The following is a 19954-nucleotide window of genomic DNA, read 5'->3' on the forward strand; positions in this document are numbered from 1 at the left end:
GCCTCATAAGTAACTGAAGGAAGACGTTTGTTGGCTAGTTGTTGTTTACAGTGCAACATGACCAGAGAAACATAAATTATGTCCCGATCTCATATTTTACAGAATATTGGCAGATGACGATCGTCAGTAAAACTTTATTTGATGCTCAACATTAAACTGTAATGTATCTGAGGTCCACACGCTTCCGTACGGATCGACAGTGACCCGCTACACCGCGAGCGCGTAGCCGTGGTTGTTATGCGCGCTTCATTAAAACACTTGAAAAAACTGCATCGATACAAAAACTTTATTCTCACAATATCAAAATTGACAGACCTACAGTGATTTGTAGATTAAAAGGAATCGAGAGAGAAAACGATGAATATAGTGACGCCTCTCAGCCACTCTATGCCTGGTGCTAGTGAGGCCGCTGAGCAGCAGCAGCGATGGTGTGTTAAATAGTGACGCACAAAGCTGTTAAACAGAAACATAAGAGCAAAAAAGGGGGATAACGTCATCTTGCATTTAATCCTGGCAGCAACAATTATACAAAAATCAAAAACAAAGAAAATGTATGCTTAGAAGGAATTACTCGAGGGAAACGTTGCCAATTTTAAACCAGCTGTGTGTGTGTGTGTGTGTGTGTGTGAGATCACGGTTCCACACACACAGCATTACACAGAGGCTGGTTGAAAATCAGCTAAAGTTTCCCTTGAAATGATACATTTGTTCCACTTCCTATCTGCAAATATTTAAAAACAAAGAGAAAAAAACAAACAAAAAAAACTCTTTCCAGATACTTCTAAAAACTAGATGACAATGTTTTGTCATGGAAAAAAGTAATACTACAAAGAGTGGTGAAGCTCAGGTCGAGGAGGGAGAGTGTCGTATCTACAGCGGGCGAAAGGAGAAATGGAAAAGGAGGCCGAGGGGAGAAAGGAAACGATGGAGGAGAAGTGACAACAGTCGTGAGGCCCAGTGTCCACCTCGCCCCGACTCCCTTCACAGTGACCGCTCTGCCAGCCTCCGGGCAGCGCGGCAAAATCCCAGCTCTCGTGCTGAAGCCAGGGGAGGGCGGTTTTGTTTAGCGGTTTTTGTGTGTGTCTAACTGCTTTGAGTTCAGTCCGACAGGGTGATGGAGGAGGGCGGCTGGTGTGAAATGGTACCGGAGGTCGGTTCTTCTTCCTTCTTCGACACATCGTGGCTGTCCGCTCGGAGAGACTTCACAGGAAATAGTCGGCTACTGGCTTCTTGGAGGGGATGCCTCTGGTCTCTTGCGGCGCCGCCTCGAATATGATGAACTCCCGCTGTAGATGCTCGTCCAGCTCCAAGATGGCCGCCACATTGCCGCACCTGATTGTCCAGAAAGAGAGAGACGGAGGACGGGTTAGGACACTTTCATATTACAGAAAACAAGACCTCCGGCTGCGAAGAACTCATCATACCCCCTCAACCATAGGGCGTAAATGTATGTGCCTGGTCTCTTGAAAGGTAAAAAGCCATTCCATCATCAAGCCATTCCATCCATTGGAAGTAAACTAAACCCTATCACTGCTCAGGGAATAATGCAGAAGCAATGGAGGAAAAAACAAACATGATTTTGATCCTCACCTAGTGTAAAAATCTTACATTCAAAAGGCAAAATTGCCGTTAAAAATTAAGATCTCATAGACAATGAAGCATTATTCTATATCTATAAATCTCAAGGAAATCCACTGAAATACAACATCAAATGGAATAATCTATAAAAGTTACACAGCAAATCTACCAAAAACATTGAAATAGCAACAAACGCAATGAAAATGTATCAAACTTCATACAGGCAGAATGGAGAAGGCAGAGGCCCACTGTACTCTGAGGAATCCACACATTTGTAAAAATGAGACAAACGTCAATAAAGTTTGTTCATGTCTGTCCCCATCTGGTGCTTTCAAGTAGACATTCTTGATTACAGATATCTGGCAATGCTAAATAGCTGATGATGCATCTTTGAAGTGGTGTTTGTAACCGTGACCTAAATACTCCAACGCCATTGTCTAAGGTGGCGTCTAATGTGTGTTTTCCTGCATCGGCATACCTGTAGCAGTAGTTGGGTGCCGACCACACGGTGAGCACCGTCTCGTTGAAGTGCCACTTGTAGCCCTCCATGACCAGCTGGTGCGCTCGACAGATCATGTGGATGTCGTTGGCGGCGTTGAACTGCGCCACCACGTCGCTCCCGAACAAGTAGCCGGCGCCTCTGGGACTCACCCCCCACCCGGTGGTGTCTGGGGGAGAAAGGGAGGGAGAAAATCAGTCAGGTAAAGCTCACAAGCTCGTCTTTTTTGTTCTCTGCGGCCACGCCAGCTCGCCTCAACTGTCAAGTCTGTGAGCTCAGAGAGCGTTGGGACTTCATCATACGCATGTCTTACATTGTCGTCATCCTCATAAACAAGATAACAAGGGAACTTTACTTTTACATTTTTTGGGGGGGAAATTAAAAGTTTATATCCAACCAAATTACAGGCGTTCTTTTGATCGACAAAATATATCCAATCCCTGTCCGACCAGGCAGGTGGCATTGAAGTGTGGACACACAGGCTTCGATCTGCCACATCCAATGACAAACGTCACATTGAAAAGACAACCACGGCCTGACAGAGACGGTTGTGAACTCTGAAAAAGATTGCTACATGTCTCCCACGGCGCCAAGTTTTCCCATCACCATGCCAAATTGTTTCCATGAGCCATCACAGACATGTGGGTGATTTCTTCAGCATCTAAAAAGGCACAGCAGGATGGCTGCATACCTTCAGGGTCCGACCACAGGAGGTCACACATGGGGCCGTCGTGGGGAACTTCCTGTTTTCTGTCAATGGTCCGGATCTGGTCCAGTGTCTGGATGGAGGGAGACAAGCCGCCGTGCACACAGAAGATCTGAGGGACAAAGGAGGGGTGGGGGTCAACTCAACTGATGACACTCACAGGATGGAAAGAAGTCAATCCACCAGCTGAGTAGTAACACCGCCGACACATTGGAGTCGCAATTTCCCGCATTCATGTGTCGAAATGAAATGTCCTCTCACCTTGCCGTCAATGATAGCGGAGAGGGACAGGTAGTCGAATATCTCCGTGCAGTACCGCCACACTGTGACCGAGCCGTACTTGCGGAGGCACTCGTCGTAGAAGCCGTAGACCTGGGTGATTTGCCGGGACTCGTGGTTTCCTCGGATCAGGGTTATCCTGTCCGGATAGCGCACCTGTGGAGCACAGAGATGAGCACATGGGTGGTTTCATTTCTTAAGACCTCAAGAAAGCTTTTCTCCAAAACACCTTTTTTTTAAATATCAAGTGTACCTTAAGAGCTAGCAGAAGCAGGAATGTCTCGACACTGTAGAAGCCTCGGTCCACAAAGTCACCCATGAAGAGGTAATTTGTCTCTGGGACGTCGCCACCCACCTGTCGTGTGAAAGGAATCAAAACCACATAGTTACACAGTGTTTATGTAAATGCATTAACATTGATGCCACCAGCATTTACAGAAGGACTGGACCTGTATGAAGCTTGGCCTAGCACCGGTTTGCCAGGAGTGCTGCTACCAAATACAGAGAACAAACAGGCTCTATCAGGCTACTAAAGCATGTCTGCAAGACCCACCAGGCCACAAGACTCATCGACCCCTCACTTCACAGCAGACGTGAGCATTCTGCCGACAAATCCCATGAACAAAAACCTCCCTTTACACTTAGTACAATATGATTTAGATGCAGCAGAAGTTCTGGGGGAACAGTGGCACTGACGTATTCAACGGGGTGTCATAATTAACTGCAGCTGTAATTGTGTTTGACCAAATATAACATTTGCATTAAAATGGTGTTTTAAAGATGGAGGACGGACAAATTTTTTTTAGGACATTGCTGACGTTATAAAACCATCTGCGATGAAGCAAAGGATGACATTTTCAAAACACAATTATCAGTTTGTGATTATGATAATAGTATCATGATAATCAAGCAACTAATCATTATTTAGGGCAGCCATTCAGCATTGTACATTCAATGTGTTGCACTTAATAATGTTAAGAATACGCGTTGAAATACAAACGTGACGACCAAAGACACAGACAAAATGATTCCCGTCTTTCACACAATTAATGTGCACGTTACAAGATTGTTCCTTCCCGGAGTGGAGGAGATTTTTCTAAGCTTTTACTCCGAGAATAAAAAGCATTAAGCAAGTAAAGGCCAAAAAGTCTGCAGTGAGTAGTGTGTAAACAGTAACTTACTCTAAACAGCTCCTTTAAGTCATAGAACTGACCATGTATATCACCACACACCTACAAGGGGAGAACAAACAAACAAACAAACAAACATGAGAAACATTACGTTTAATCAACTTTTAGTTCAATCCAAAGCATACAGGAGCCAAAAGAAAACGTGACTTACCGTGACGGGAGAGTCTACTCTCTGAACATTGCTTTCTTCGACCAAAATCTCTCTGAAAATACACACAGAGAAAGAGGTCAACTTCCTGTTTGTAACTTATTTCATAGGGTAGAGGTGTTATTGACATCAAATGTTGCATGCATTGTATGACAAATATGTAGTATACTCAAAAAGTCTGATGAGACACTAGTAAGGCATTACCTGGCTTTGGCGCACAGTGCTTTGACTTCGTTTTCTTTGATGAGCTCGCAGCGTCTGAGCTGCTCTATCTGTCGGTCCAGGTCACTGATGTCCCCCATTGTGACACACATAGGGAGAGCTGCCCACGCACACTATGGTCACTCACGCCGGGGTCAGCTCAAGAACCGGCTCTCTTCCCCGGACAGCCGCGACACACCAGGACACTAGTCAGGCCCTCTGACGCCTGGACGCCTCTTGCCGGGATGTTCAGAATAGGTCACTGCAATGGGGGTAGGAAGAAGAACAGCCATTAAAAAGGTGGAACAAATTCAACAACGACATCTAATAAAGAGGCAACAACAATGACTTCATTACTTTAGCGGAGGAGCGGGTTTAGCTAACGTTGGCTAACTACTTGTAACTTGAATTTGAGTCGCTAACTAAACGATGTGGTTATTTTAATCAGGAAAACGGGAGATCCGCGTTGCGTCGTTCGTGTATCGGACGTCTCGCTGAACAATGCACCGGAGGAAACTGACGTTATTCGCCCAGGAATGTGAGGCCTAAGGGCGTAGCTAAGTAGCGAGCTAACCGTTAGCACGCTAGCTTCCAACGCTGCTAACGACGTCAGCGAACACAACTGATCTTCTGATAACTTCGCCGACCATTTTGGTTGGGAAACGCGTCCCCAACGGCGAACGCTAACGTCCATCAACCGGTTCCCGGGGAAACTGCACACGTTTAGTGCGTTAGTGAGATGAAGAAACGCGTTTCGGCTTAGCGGCCGAGACGCCGTGCGTTAGCTCGCTAACCAACGGGCTGTCGGGGCACCGGACGGCGTCAACACTGGCTAAATGTGGCAAGCTAGCTAGCTCCCGCTAGCTACAGCGATCAAAAACAGATCACACAACGGCGATAACTCGACGGAAACCGGGGCGGCCTACATACCGGGACGTGGGTGAGATCAGAGCGGCGACAAGCACACATCTACGCGGTTCATTCCAGGGAATTGGTCCACCGGCTCCTCTTCTTCCCCCCCCGGTAACTGTCTGTCGTCTTTGCCGGTTCACTCCTGTCGTGCTCGTGAACGCCAACGACTCGACCGTAACTTCCGGTGTCAGGCGCGCGCATCGCTCGGCGCAGCAGCGGGGGTTGAGTGCGTGGAGAAGACAGTTCACAGGTCAGTGAATGGAGGAAGCTTGGGAATGAACGATGCAGCTAACGGTGAATTAAAGTCCCCCTTCCGGTACAAAATGTATTTAAGTGTTTGGCCTTCACTTGGTGAATGATACATGTGCAGGAAAACCTGGATCCTCCAGGAGAAGGGCCTCCTCAAAGGAGAAGGAGACATCTTGGGTCTCGCTGTTACTTGTATTCTTAAATACTGGATATACCAATCTATTCTATGAAAAGGAAATGGACCTTTTGTTATGGAAAAAAACACCAGACTAAAACACCAAAGTACTTGTATTTGTTTATACGTAAGCATTCCTAAAGAGGATCTTTAAATCTAGCTCAACTATTATATGCAATTTTGATAATTGATTAATCGTCACTTCTTAAGTAAATATACCAGAAGTCCCTGGTTTCAGCCTCGTTATTGCTTGTGAGGATCTGCTGCTTTTCTCAGTCTTATGTGATCAGAAAACTGAATATTTTGGCAGTTGTTTGGACATGACCAAACTGAGTTGATTAATCTAGAAAAAGATCCATTGTTAATGACGATAGTCGTTAGTTGCAGTCCAAATGGAAATCTGTTAGAGCGAATGAATGCTTTGAATGAAACCTTTGATGTAATAATCCGGAGTGTTCAGGCAGATCTGTGTGTTTTAATGACTCGTCCAGCACCATCATAACCATCGTTATCACGCCGTGTTTTCACATTTCAAATGACCAGAAGCAATAAATCACACTACAATCACAGTGGCTAACTTCATAATGAGACCCACATTTGCATGTATTTACATTTTATTTTACATGATAATTAACTGTTGTTGGTCTTTGCTTTTGATTTACCACTTACAAATATTGGAAAATGGTATTACAAAAAAAAGTCAGTAGGAATGTGCACAAATAAGCTTTTCATTGTACAGAATAACTGCCTGTTATCTGTGCATATGACAATAAAAATATCTTGAATGTTTACGAGAAAACAGGGTGTGTATATATGGACTAAGTACTTCATTATAATAATTACTACCATTATTTTAAATGAAGTTGTCTTTCAGGAAACAGAAAAAAAGAGTTTTGTAGCAAAACAGCCGAACTTGAGTAAAACAAGAGCCAAATAGTGGACAACAAAATGTCCTTAACAATGTTGACAAGCTCCTTGAGTTCTGTGAAGAAAGAAGAAAAACTCTATAAACCCAAACGTGAAGGGCTTTGTAGTCAATATGTAGAAGTTACATGTACGTCGGTGGGAGTGATCAAGGTCTGGAACGTTGATTTTATTTGACTCCCAGGACACAATGTAATAAGAATGAAGTTGCATGTGATGATTACTACGTATTTATTTCCTACTACTTTTATTTTTTATTCTGATAGATAGATATAGATATATATATATATATATATATATATATATATATATATAACATTTTTCTTCTTTTTGTGTGTGTGTTGGGTGAGGCCTATGTGCCTTATGGGCTCTGGGAAGGGAGGAGAGGATATTTTTAAAGCCTGGAGGGGAGAATAAGAGACCTTCGTTGGGCAGTCGATGGATGTAATAATATATGTGAATAAACAACAAAACCATTTTTTGTGTGCTTGTGATCTATGTCCAATATTACAGATGGATGTTAATGCTAATGATTAAAGTGTTAATATTAATACAAATTTGACCACAAAAAACAAAAAGCATACCTGAATAATGTCCCCGTTGTTGTTTGTTAGGAAGCCTTTTCACTGACTTTTTAAAATATAAAGAGCATTTCTGCAGCTCGACATAGTGTCCCGTTTCCAGTGTTAAAGTTAATAAAATATAAAACGCTAATCCACATAAAAGATCTTTTGTATTCTCCGATAGACCGTCCTAGTAAAAAAGGCGCGAGACCCATTTTAACAAGACCAGTGACTGAGAAGCAAAAGGGAATAAAAAACAACAACATGTCAGTCAACAATAACCCAATTCAAGAAAATACACAAGGCACAATGAAACTATTTTCTGGATCTCCTCTGTTCGTCAACTCGGTTAAGCCAAAAATAAATGTCATGGGGTCGCAGTACTCTTTGGTTTGTGCCAACATGCAAACGTAATAACAGACATGACAGATTAAATATGAAATGTCTCATCGTCATAGTAAAGTTGCACTCTGTCATATTGAGAGGTAAACACTTAACATTATGGTAAATAATAACAAGTGAGGTCAGTAATTGAAGTATTCTCTTCAAACTATATGATGAATAGATATGACGGTGTGTTGATGCTCTAATCTGTCCCGTCATTCAGAAACAACAACAACTAAATGTTGAAAATATTCTGATGATTAAATAAACGCTCCGTTGCTCTGAGATGTGCGTTATAGTCGTACCGCATTTCTTCATCTTATGGACGTAAACTGGACGTCAACCTGTCCGGCTCTTGCAATAAAAGGAGGATTTCTTTTTTTATTATGCGTTAGCCTCCGAGGTTAGTGCTCAGCTAGTATTGGTCAGTTTTATACTCTTAGTGCAGTTTGTGCCAACGAGCAAACTCCAAACACATGAATTGGTTGAGGACACTTCTTTACCGTGCCTTCCTGTTGAAAACTACTTGTCTGTTTTTTTACGTCGGAGAAAAGTCTCTATTTTGTAAATAGAAGACACCCACGGTGTCAGTGTGTGGGTCATAAGGAGCAGAAGTATCTGTGCACGGGGAACGCGATGAGTCCGGCCACAGAGATGCCCAGACTGTCTCCTACGCTGGCGGCGGCCATGGCGAACTCCCTGTGTCTGTCTCCGGTCTGTGGGGGAGAACAGACAGACGTCAAGGTGGGACTGGGACAGACGGATGGAGGCGCACACACACACACACACACACACACACACACACACACACACACAGTCACCAAAAGGAAGGTGAGCGCCCACAATGTGACTGTAAACAACATAATAATAATACTTTTTTTGTATTGCACCTTTTTATACATAAAATGAAGCTCAAGTTGAAGTGCAGTTCAGCGTTAAAAACAAAAACACACAAATATGGAAAATTAAATAATAAGTTAATAAAAATAGAATAAAAGATCCAATAAAGAGGAGGAGTAAAAATGGTCGTAGAAGAAGATTTTTATTTTTTTTTTTATTTTTATTTTTTTAAAAAGGCACCTCCTGCAGATGTTTCTTTCAGTGTGAAACACGTGCCGGGTGTATTGACTTTAATCAACAGTAACTAGAAACGATAAAAGTATGTAGCTTTGTAGAAGCAGTATACACCTGGAAGTGTAACGTTCACATTAGCGGCTGCTTCCACCGACACATGGAATCTCTAAGAAACAAACCGACTGATGGAAAGTGGACCTGACCTCCTTGCTGATGAAGTAGAAGGTGTTGACGTACGCCGCTCCGCCCAGCAGGCCCTCGTAGAGGACGATGACGAACACCACCCAGGCACTGGGCAGGAACAGGAAACGCACGGCGAACAGGAGCAGCACGGCGTTCACCACCTGCAGGGGGACACAGGAGACATGAATCCTTCAGAAGATGGAGAGGAATGAAACTGGAAGGTTTGGCGACTGAGTGGAGATTTATGGATCAGTCTGAGAAAAAACTCCTTTTAAAAAAACGAAAACGGCCTTTAATTAAACATGTATTTTGTAAAATTACAGGACTGTAATGAAGACTCTATAGGGGAATAGGATAACAATAATTAACTGATATCACCATGAAACTTCACCAGTTCATTACCGACATTAGTACAATGATTTACTGTGTTACAAGTTTCCTGAAATGTTATGTTTAAATATGCAAATGAGGCATTATCTACTGGTAGCTCTTGGGGAATTTATGATAAATCTACAGACATAAATAAAGTGTTAAAATAAACACGTTAATTTGTATTGTGGATGTTTTCTTCCCACTAGTCTGAAAGAAGACGTGTTACGAAAGCCTAATAGTCTCAAAGCATAAAACTGAACAGTGCATGGAATAAATAATAATAAATGTCTTTTAATATGTAACCGTGAGTTTTTACCCGACCACATTTTGTGGGAATTAAGGGAATATCCACCTAAAGAATGTTGGCAGTTACCATTTTGCAAACTTTTTTCCCCCATATGAAATGTATACTTTAATAAAAATCTATCCCAGGCAGGTGTTGTTGTGTTGTGCCACCTGAAGCAGAGCGAGAGCCCACAGATTCCTGATCTTCACACAGCACAGGGACGAACGAGACACCAGCACGCCGACTTGGTACAGCGTCTGGTACCTACACACACACACACACACACACACACACAACTTCATTTGAAGTTGACGTCCTCAGACAATATAAAATGAAGTCGTCGTATCCTAGTGAGGTTAACTGACCAGCGATACTGCTCCGCATGCGACAGGAAGAGTTTGGGGAAATACAGGAGCTCCATCTGGGAAAGGAAACGCCGACATTGTTCTGGGCTCAAAATCATCACAAAATGTTCCGTTTCTTCTAACAACATGCGGTGAGATGAGCGGGATGCCGGAGGGGGAACTTACCAGACCCTGGTTGATGAAGTACTCAGCGAAGTAGACCAGTCCCAGAGGCAACACGAACCTCAGCAGGCCCTGCAGGAATCAAGTGAAGTAAAAGTACAACCAGGGAAATACTGGAGAACAAAATAAAAAGTTTTGAAGCTGAACTTACTTTGATGACATGAAGTTTCTCTGTGAAGGCGAGAGGTCCGGCGGTCCGGTCCTCGGCTACATTGAAGGGGAGAACATGGCCTGTGTAGTTATTCAACGACACGCAGCGGGACTTACTAACACATTCACGTCAACAACACCACAGGTTCGTCATGTCACAGGTCAGCGCGGATTGGCGATCGGGTCACATGTTGGCGATTGAAGGGATGGATGACGGGTGTCTCTTCCTGTGACGACATTAAGCTCAGCTAACACTCGCCATAGCGAGCGGTCTGCAAGTGCTCTCGCCAGTTGGTCGCGCACCTCGTTTTTTGCAACTTGGCGTGCGTTCACGTGACTTTCATGATAAAAAACACTATTTACACGTCTGGGGATTTCACAAAGAAGGACAATTCGTCGACAATTCGTTTTTTGAAGCAGGTGGTGTTAAAAGAATCTTCATTTGAGTAAATACTTTGCAGCCAAATCAGCCCTCGTTTCTTTTAAATGTGTGAAATACTTGACTTGTTTATTTAGAGGGCTTGTCTAAATGTAATAAAGGAGTCCATGAATATGAGACTTTTTTTTACTGTTGCCGGTAACACCTACAGCATCCACCTCATTATCTTTTTGATTCTTTACAGCTCGTTTTGTTTGCCCTCAAAATCGCCCTCGGCCGTTGTGGAGAATACTTTAACGAGGAGAGCATAAACGTCTGCTGAGGCTCGGCGCTCGCACGCCGTCTGCTGAGGCTCGGCGCTCGCACGCCGTCTGCTGAGGCTCGGCGCTCGCACGCCGTCTGCTGAGGCCAAGCGCGAGTACAAACAACCGCGTCAGCCTCCTATCACAACTAAGACGTCGCATGTCCAGCTGAGCCGCTGATGAGCACGAGTGGAGAGTGAAATCCAAATATGATTTTGTGTTATTCTTGTGGTAAATGTGACTAACGGTGCTGCTAGCGCGTCCCACTCATACAGGTGCTGGGACTCGCTGCTGCAAGCAGGAAACAGTTTTCCTTTGATTTTCAAAGACTTAATGCAACAAATATGGATCGAAGCGGAGAATTTTTGTCAGATCAAATCAGATTGTGATTTTTGGAGTGAGTGAGTGAGTGAGGGTGTTTGAGAGAGAGAGAGAAGCGTTTCTGTAAGTTATTAATAATAATAATTTAAACATCAACGTTGTGAATAAAGCGTTGATCCATTGGGTCCAGGTTACGCATTGATTTATATTGTAATATATAAAAGATAAAATAATGTTGTGGCAGAGCGACACACTGAGCCGCTGTTTGAATAGAGTTATTATTATAATACATGTTAAGATTTTCTGAATATGTCCACACTCGTTTAGAAATGTTTATTGGCATAACTTTTAGTGTGTTGAAAGGTTTAGAGAAATAGTACAGCTACTAACCAGAGCCATCTGTATTAATTACACCGAGTACAAAGTGAAAATATCTGTTTTGGCGATATCGCCGCTACACAGAGCGGATAGCATCTGACATATAGCGGTTCCTCCACACAAACCCAGAAAAAAATAAATAAATAAAGTCATATAAAATGTGAAGAGCACACGCTTTCATTGCTATCTGATTAGATTGTGACTGACATGTATATTGTTTTGCTGCGTCGGCTGCACTCCGTTCATTTGGCCTTTGATGCGTTTCTAAACATCTCACCTTACTGGAGTTGCTCACTGGATTTTCTTCATGTCAAATGACTACCGATCGCACTGCGAATATAAATCGATTGCCTCGGTGTACCTGGGGTTGACTTCTCCTGCTCCTCCTCTTCCTCCGATCCATCCATCAGCGCCCGCCGGTCCTCCGAGCTCACGGCCGCGTACTCCGCCTCCCTGCCTCTCCACTGAGGTAACGAAGGTGGGAGGACCAGCAGGAAGAAATAGCTGGTGGTGTCGGGATAAACAAAGAAATAAGAGCAAGGTCAAAAAAAGCTAAGACACAAATGCATGGACGGAAAGCAAGTCAGGGTTGAGTTGATCGTTGATGCCAAATGTATAGTGTACAAAGTAAATAGTGACCAATAAGAGTGACCTGTGTGACGCGAGTCAGAACGTACACCGATGATGAAGTGGAACCATATTTGGCGTCCGGCTGCTCTCATATCTGAGCTGCTTTTGTGCGAATATGTCACACAGCGCTCAACTCACCTGAGCAACATAACGACCGGGACCACCAGCATGGTGAGAAGCGTAACCTGGGGCGTCAGGCCGATTTGGGTGAGGGCCGAGTAGAGGAGCGCCCCGGCCACACCGGCCCCGCCGGTGCCCGAGCCCCAACCTCCCAGCACATCCCTGTAGAGGCGGAGTGGGAGACCAGCGATTAGTGGATGGTGAGATCCTTCAACGGGCCGATACGTTACAAAAGGTCAGGACAGAGGTTCGGTTGTCGGTCGTCGCACGACTGTCGTGTGGAATTGTCGGTGGCAAAGAGGAACTGTTCCTTCAAGGTTCCTATGACACCAGGGGTTCCACACTCAAGTGGCAAAACTAATTTAAATCAAAGATGTTAGATTTCCCTGAAGTCTCTGTTCAAGCTCATTTCCACCAGGGAAAGAAAGAAAGAAAAGAAGTCAACGGTTTGGCATCATTCAAAATAAAACATTCAAAACTACAGGAAACTATCACAATTGACCTTTTACATTTTTACTTTAAAAAGTTGACATTTTGATTTGCTAATGCCACACTTTTAATAATCTAAGCAACACTTTTTGTTTTCATACAGAAAACGTATAAACCTTGTTATGCCACTTATAAGATATAACTGTATGTCTTTGCTGGTAGAAATAGGCTTCCATACAATGCATCAGATTTACATCTACAATTTGCTGTAAATTAAATTTAAATGTTGCAAAACATGCCGGCTGTCTTTGAACATGTTTTCAGTCTTTTCCTTCTTCTTCTTCTTTTTTTTTTTTAAACAGCCAATAATCATTATTATTGCAGTCATGCATAACGTCCTACTGCTCTTACTCTTGAGGTACATGTCATCCCCAACGTCTATTGATGAGAGAAAGTTGCGTTGGATGAAGTGTTACCTGCTGAAGTAGACGGTGAGAGAGAGGAAGGACAGTTCTCCCAGTCCAGCGCCGATACTGGCAAAGATCACACCTAGAAGACGCAGTGGCAGAGCGGGAAGGTGTTTTTTCATGGCTGACAGGGACGTCCCTATGTGCGTTTAACGTTTAGTGCCACACACTAAACGTTTCCCTGCAACACTTCACATTTACTCAGCTGACTCAGCTATTTACAAATCACTCATTCACTTCCACCTCTTCATAGTTAACTCTGCCGTAAATTGAGATTTGGGGCACGTCGTCAATGGTCCTCATTTTGCATCATCACAGCGCAACTGTTGTTATGTTTCATACGCAGTGCACAGAGTCGGAGAAACAGGGGTTGTGAATAGGGGCCCCTCGGGGCCTCCTGTACTACTTCTTTAGCGGCTGGTCCGTGTCGCTGCCTTGCATTGTGATCCTCGATGGAAGTCCAGAATAAACTCGAGGGAGCTTCGTTCCTCCAAATGTATCGAATGTGTTTTGTGATTTAAGTAGATCACGAAAAAGATTGTCTTGCAATTACAGTAGTATATAAATGTATGTATGGGGTCACTTAGAAATGTCCTTATTTTTCAAAGAAAAGCACTATTTTTTTCAATGCAGATAATATTAAATGAATCAGTAATACACTATACATTGTTAATGTGGTAAATGACTATTCTAGGTGGAAACATCTGGTTTTTAATGAAATATCTACATATGTGTATAGAGGCCCATTTCCAGCAACTATCACTCAGTGTTCTAATGGTACATTGTGTTTGCTCATCGCATAGAAGACTAATGGAGGATTAGAAAACCCTTTTATTATGTTAGCACAACTTAAAACAGTTATGCTGGAGAGAGAAGCTTTACAACTGGCCTTCCTATGCATAGCATCACATGTGTGGGTTCCATTATACTCTCAAAATGGCCAGAAAATGAGAACTTTCATGTGAAACTCAACAGTCTGTTCTTGTTCTTAGAAATGAAGATTATTCCATGTGAGAAATTGCGACGAAACTAAAAAGTTGTCTGGGTGACCCCAAAATTTTGAACGGTAGTGTGTGTATGTATGTATGTATGTATGTATGTATGTATGTATGTGTATATATATATATATATATATATATATATATGCATTACAAGAACATTAGCGGTGCCTGAAAGGTTATTTATTTCAGTAATTTACCAGCATTTTCAATTAATTTGCTATCGCCTTTAAAAGGACGGTGTGTAAAAAAGGGTTTGTAATGATATAAACCCGACCGCAGCAGGTGATAAAGAACTTCTAGCAGCAGGTCCCGATGACATTGATATGGTATCATAATTCTGCGGAATAACCGCCACTGCAGCCGTTCAGATAAGACGACAGGAAATGAAAGTGAGGATATGTGAAGCTGTATCTAATCCGCCATCAGACTGGTTGACACATCCACCACCGGTAATAGATACAAAAATAATAAGAGCTCTGTGAAAAAAAAAAAAAAAAAAAAGAAGCTTTACCGAGAATGCTCATCCACACGGCGGAGGAGAAGGACACGAGGAGGAAACTCGTTGCTGCCATGACGGCGCAGAACAGCACTCGAAAACTGGAGAAACAGGAATTAAAGTACATTTACAACACACTAAAAATACTCATGTAGTACACAAACAAAGTAAACACAACCTTTTTGCTCTTTTCAGTCTCCAACTACTGAGATACGAGCTGCAAAGGATGAAATTGAACACTTTTTAAAAGAAAGAAATAAAAGACCACCAGCTAACGGGAAGCATTGTGGCCACACAGACATCTGTGGAACCAGAAGTGTTTGAGTGTCAGGGCAGAGGTACAAAAACAGCAAAGAAAGAATGAATGAATGAACATCATGCAGTGTCAGAGATGAGGGGGGGTCAACGGGCAAAACCGACCCAAGAAATCTGAGAATGCCCCTAAAGACCGGGATCGAGGGTGAAGAAGGAAAATGGGTTTCAGAGGGCAGAGTCGTCCCAAAGGCCTTATGGCGGTAAAAAAAAATCTAATTTTAAGTACAAAACACTGTTGCAGTTTACTTATATTTTGTTATTTTCCAACAAATAAATGTCATGCACTGGTCAATTTTTTGATTTATTCTGAATTCACCAATTACCAGGAGATAATGCTGAATTTGCATATTTAAACATAACATTTCAGAAAACTTACAATAAATAATTGTCAGTCTTAATGTCGGTAATCAACTGAAGAAGTGTTATGGTGATTTCTATTACTTCGTGCGTTTTATTCATTCCCCTGTAGTTTACAAAACACATCTTTGAAGGCTGTTTTCTCTAAAATGAGTTTCCACTCTGGGCCAGAAGTCTCCACTTCAGCATCTCCGACATCCGCCACACGTTCTAGTTGTATTCCTCTCTATATTCTAAAGGTTTTTACAGAGGGGATTATTCAGATTCATTCATAGCCTGATCTATGACTAAAAACATGACGGATATTGATTTTTTATGTATGAGTGAAACAAAGAAAAATCCAAAATCCCCTGGGTAAAAACCGTAATGTTGAGTATATGGCATATATATATATATATATATATATATATATATATATATATATATATATATATATATATATTCGTAAACTTCATTCTATTTCTATTTTATTATATTCACCTGGGCAAAGTCTTTGAAACTCAAATGTTTCTGGGGTCTAGGAGCCTATCCAGGTCTCAAAGTTGGAAAGTATGCTGTCAGTGTTGTGATTAATGTTAGAGCTCAATGCACCAAGTGTCTTGAATTTAGAACAGATTTGGTGTTGAATATATATTAAGAGTTAAGAAAAGCCTAAATAGCTGGAAGGGTCTCCTGCTTTCTGTCACACATATAGATGATTGCATAGTAGAAGATAATAGTATGTTTTTTTGTGTTCTCATTTTTGGCTCAAGAGCGGTGATTACTGGATTTCACATTAGAAACAGAAATGTAATGCACAATGTACTATTCATTAAAAGTGCCCCCAAAATATGTAAATGCCCCATTTTCTTTAAGACAGTTGGGGACAAAAGTTGTTTGTTTGAGTGGAAATGTCCGATAGTGTCATCATGCTAAATTTACGAAGAAGTAAGAAGAATTTACATTAACCAGGGGAGCATTTTTCTACATTATGCCCCAAATGAAAGCACATTTTGGCCACTATTTGAAAATAAGCTGAGACAAAAGTAACCACATTAGTGCCGAAATGTTTCTGTGTAAAACTAAATGATTGCCGGATGTTTCAAACACGGAATGTTCTTGATTTTCTATGAACAAGTGATGACTATTTTCTCACCCATACGGCAGTCTGTGGATCACAAAGGGAGCCGACAGCTTGATGGCGAGCGTTGGGAGGATGTCAGCCAGCAGCACGGCCTGAGGAGAGAAGCACCGGAGCTGTCACTCAGACCAAAGCTTCTCTTTTACGGCATTAGTGTCCATGTTTCAAACATGATGTGCAAATTACGAAATGCAGAGGGGAAAATAACATTTACGTTATAGTGCAATCTCATATCTTCTAGTTCAAGCCTCACTTTGTCATCCAGCCTCAAAACACCGTGGGATTCTGAAGAGATTTTACATTCTGGTACTTTCATTTCTAGTTTCAGTACCCGTTTACTCGTCTTAGTTTTTGCTTGCTTTAAAAAACGATCATATTTAAAGAGAAACTAATCCCAAGAGTTTTGGCTAAAGTGCCTCTACCCTGGAAATTAAAAAGATGTTAATGTCTCAACATTAACTAACTATTTCATTAGACGCACCAGTCGCGCCTAGTGTTTCTGTGATTGGCCAGAACTCTTTGCCGTTCCGATGTAGTATTGCAATCCAGTTACAGTTCTGTAGAAGGACTGTCATGGTGGCACAATGCAGTGTAAACTTATAACGAAAGCTGGCTCCGGTTCAGCCAACAGCGAAATTAAATTGCAAAATCTGAGTTTCAACCAGAAGCGTTCAGTCAATATGCAAACTATAGCACAACGTGTAGATTTGGACCTGAACAACACAACTAAATAGTAAGTGAGAGAACGTCGTTTGGGGCTTTAGCTCAAGGGCCGTCACTCCACTGCTAAATAATAATGATCCGTCAACATACTGAAGGTTAATGTTAAGTTATTCCCGTTGTGTAGTGAATGTCCATTTACCGCAGTGGAGACAGGGTTGCAGTCATAGCGGCTACTGTTGCTACTGTTTCCACCTTGGAATTCCACGGCCATTGTGGCTGAAGTCTATATTGGGAAGGAAAAAGGTTTTTTTTAAAGTGAATAATTCGTCTGATACAGAAATTACAGCTTCAATCTGATAGCAGTAACTAGGGTCACTGCGATAGACACTAGTAAAACACAAGGTCAGCCTTCTTACGGATGCCGTGCCGTTTCTGGACTCTTGTTTGTTGAGGATGTCGTGAGCGGCGCTCAGCATTACCACATACGCGAAGTTGTTGCACAATCCAAGGAGCCTGAATGAGGAGGTAAAATATACAAACAAGTTATTTAGATTAGGAAATAAATGACACAAATACATGGACGGCTTAGAAGTCAATGTCAACATTCACAAATTGACAATTGTTCGAGCTCAAGTATTGGAATATTGATTACTTTAGTGTAATGGGTATTCCAATGGTACATTTCCCTCCATATGGCACTAAAAAGCACTTTCCCCAGATTGCAATAACCATGCGTGTGTGACTAATAAACACAATTGCGTCATACATGTTGTGGTATATTTCTTCATCATGACAAACAAGTGGAAAATGATTCGAGACACTTTGGGGGGGAAATAATACGATCAACTATTTAAGTTGTCGTGATCATTTTTAATTTCCTCACATTGAAACAGAAAGTTTCCACTTGGCTCAAAGTGAACGCAGGAGTGTGTGGATGTTACCGACGCTAACCGGAAGCCGTGGACTCCTTTAAACAGCTGACTCGTCTCATATTTAGTCAACACTCTAGTCAACCACGTTAATGATGAAAATGGTGGCATTAACTAAACTAGTTAGTTAACGGTGGTAAACTTTTACTCATTAAAAACAAATGCACACTCACCAAAACCCACTCCAGTTGCGCCATTGTGTGCAAATACCTACAACTGACAGACAAACAACACCTTCAGTGACGCATACGACAACATACGTTTGTAATTGTAATATTTATTAGGTCGAGAGAAACAAACCGCCGACCAACCGTTAAGGTCAGGGCGTTGAAGAGGCTCTGCGTTGACGCTGGCTGTCCGCTCCATGTCTACGGAACAGCAGGAGAAAACCAAGCGAACTCCGTTACCAGGGTACCGGGCTAACGTTGGTTCCGGGCTAACGTTGGTTCCGGGCTAACGTTGGTTCCGGGCTAACGGCTAAAACTACTTTAAATACACAGAGTCAACCAGCTCCCGATGAAGATCGGCTCCGGCCACATACGTGGCTGACATTTCTGAGTCAACTTTAACGTCGCACCAAATCGCGGTGCTTCATAAAAATATGTTCCCGCTGAAACAAAACCCACCCCCAAAGAGTTCCCACTGCTTGTCTGGGATACACATTTAGCCGGTTGCTTTCACGTTTATTACAGGGTTCTTACGGTCATGGAAAACCTGGAAAAGTCATGGAATTTTAAAATGGTTATGGTTGGAAAAATCCCTAAAAAAATTAAAATCCCCAAAGTTTTGGAAAAGTCATGGAAATGTGTTATATTCATACGTTCATTTACACTGAGTTTGAATTAACGAATATGCTTTGAAAAGAAAGACGCTCAAAATATTAGTAGTGTTAATAGTATAACTATAAATGTTTATTCTTTTATTAAAACTATTGTCTCATTCATTGGTGTCATTTAAGGTTTACTGTATGCTTTGGAATTCTCATTGTTAGTTTAAATACAAGAAATTTCACAAAATGTTTGGTCATGGAAATTTGGTTTAAAGTCATGAAAATCCACTGGTCACAATGTGTATGAGCCCTGTTATTAGCACATTACAGTATTTTCTGATATCAGAAAGAAAACCAATATATTTAGTTATTCATTATTTGTGACTTTTAAGGCAGCACTTAAAATATGATAGGATACGATAATCCGTTATTAGTCCTGCAGTGGGGAAATTGCAGGATTACAGCAGCCTTGCATACAATAGAGACACATAGTAAAACAATCAAGTAATATAAATAAAATAACAATAAACAGTAGTAAAACAGTAGTAAAAAAAATAGTAGTAAAAACAGTAAGAGAAGAATACAGTAGCAATTTTAAATTAAAGATGCAGACGGAATAAGAGTATATAAAAGTACTTAAATGTATTTATATTGCACCAGGTGAGTGCAATTAAAGTGGCCACAGTGAATACGTTATTCACTGTTGTTGTTATTATTATATGTATTATGACTTGGGTTTGTATTTAAACCTGCTTGTGAATGAATCATTTAGCATGTTAATGAATGCTTTATAGCACACTGTAAGGATTTGTTCATGAGTGTACTGAATGGTCAAGTTTTCATTATTTATGCACCGTCACAGACGCTTCATAATGCTT

At 41.8% G+C, this 19954-nt stretch overlaps 2 protein-coding genes across 3 annotated transcripts; both read right to left on the reverse strand.

Annotated features, from left to right (window-relative positions):
- Positions 1–282: 282 nt before the first annotated feature.
- LOC306749931 (serine/threonine-protein phosphatase 4 catalytic subunit B) lies at positions 283–5658 on the reverse strand. 2 transcript variants are annotated; one of them, XM_079233286.1, is made up of 9 exons: positions 5532–5658; positions 4605–4863; positions 4404–4455; positions 4244–4294; positions 3316–3417; positions 3045–3218; positions 2769–2895; positions 2057–2246; positions 283–1332 (listed from the first exon to the last, which is right to left on the reverse strand). In XM_079233286.1, the coding sequence occupies exons 2-9, from the start codon at positions 4712–4714 to the stop codon at positions 1203–1205; spliced, it is 936 nt and encodes a 311-aa protein (XP_079089412.1). In that variant the 5' UTR covers positions 4715–4863; positions 5532–5658; the 3' UTR covers positions 283–1202. The 2 variants fall into 2 exon arrangements, with proteins under 2 accessions (XP_079089412.1, XP_079089413.1); XM_079233287.1 differs by lacking the exon at positions 5532–5658 and adding an exon at positions 4959–5077.
- Positions 5659–6430: 772 nt separating this feature from the next.
- cln3 (CLN3 lysosomal/endosomal transmembrane protein, battenin) lies at positions 6431–18673 on the reverse strand (the record flags this gene model as incomplete). The annotated part of the gene is made up of 15 exons (XM_079233498.1): positions 6431–8524; positions 9086–9226; positions 9894–9987; positions 10089–10144; positions 10254–10322; positions 10402–10457; positions 12142–12284; positions 12549–12692; positions 13436–13508; positions 14939–15024; positions 16731–16810; positions 17578–17661; positions 17795–17891; positions 18481–18523; positions 18619–18673. 15 exons carry the CDS (start codon positions 18671–18673, stop codon positions 8408–8410), a joined length of 1338 nt encoding a protein of 445 aa, XP_079089624.1. The 3' UTR covers positions 6431–8407.
- Positions 18674–19954: the final 1281 nt, after the last annotated feature.

Source organism: Taurulus bubalis, assembly GCF_910589615.1.
Source record: "Taurulus bubalis genome assembly, chromosome: 17".
Taxonomy (NCBI): Eukaryota; Metazoa; Chordata; class Actinopteri; order Perciformes; family Cottidae; genus Taurulus; species Taurulus bubalis.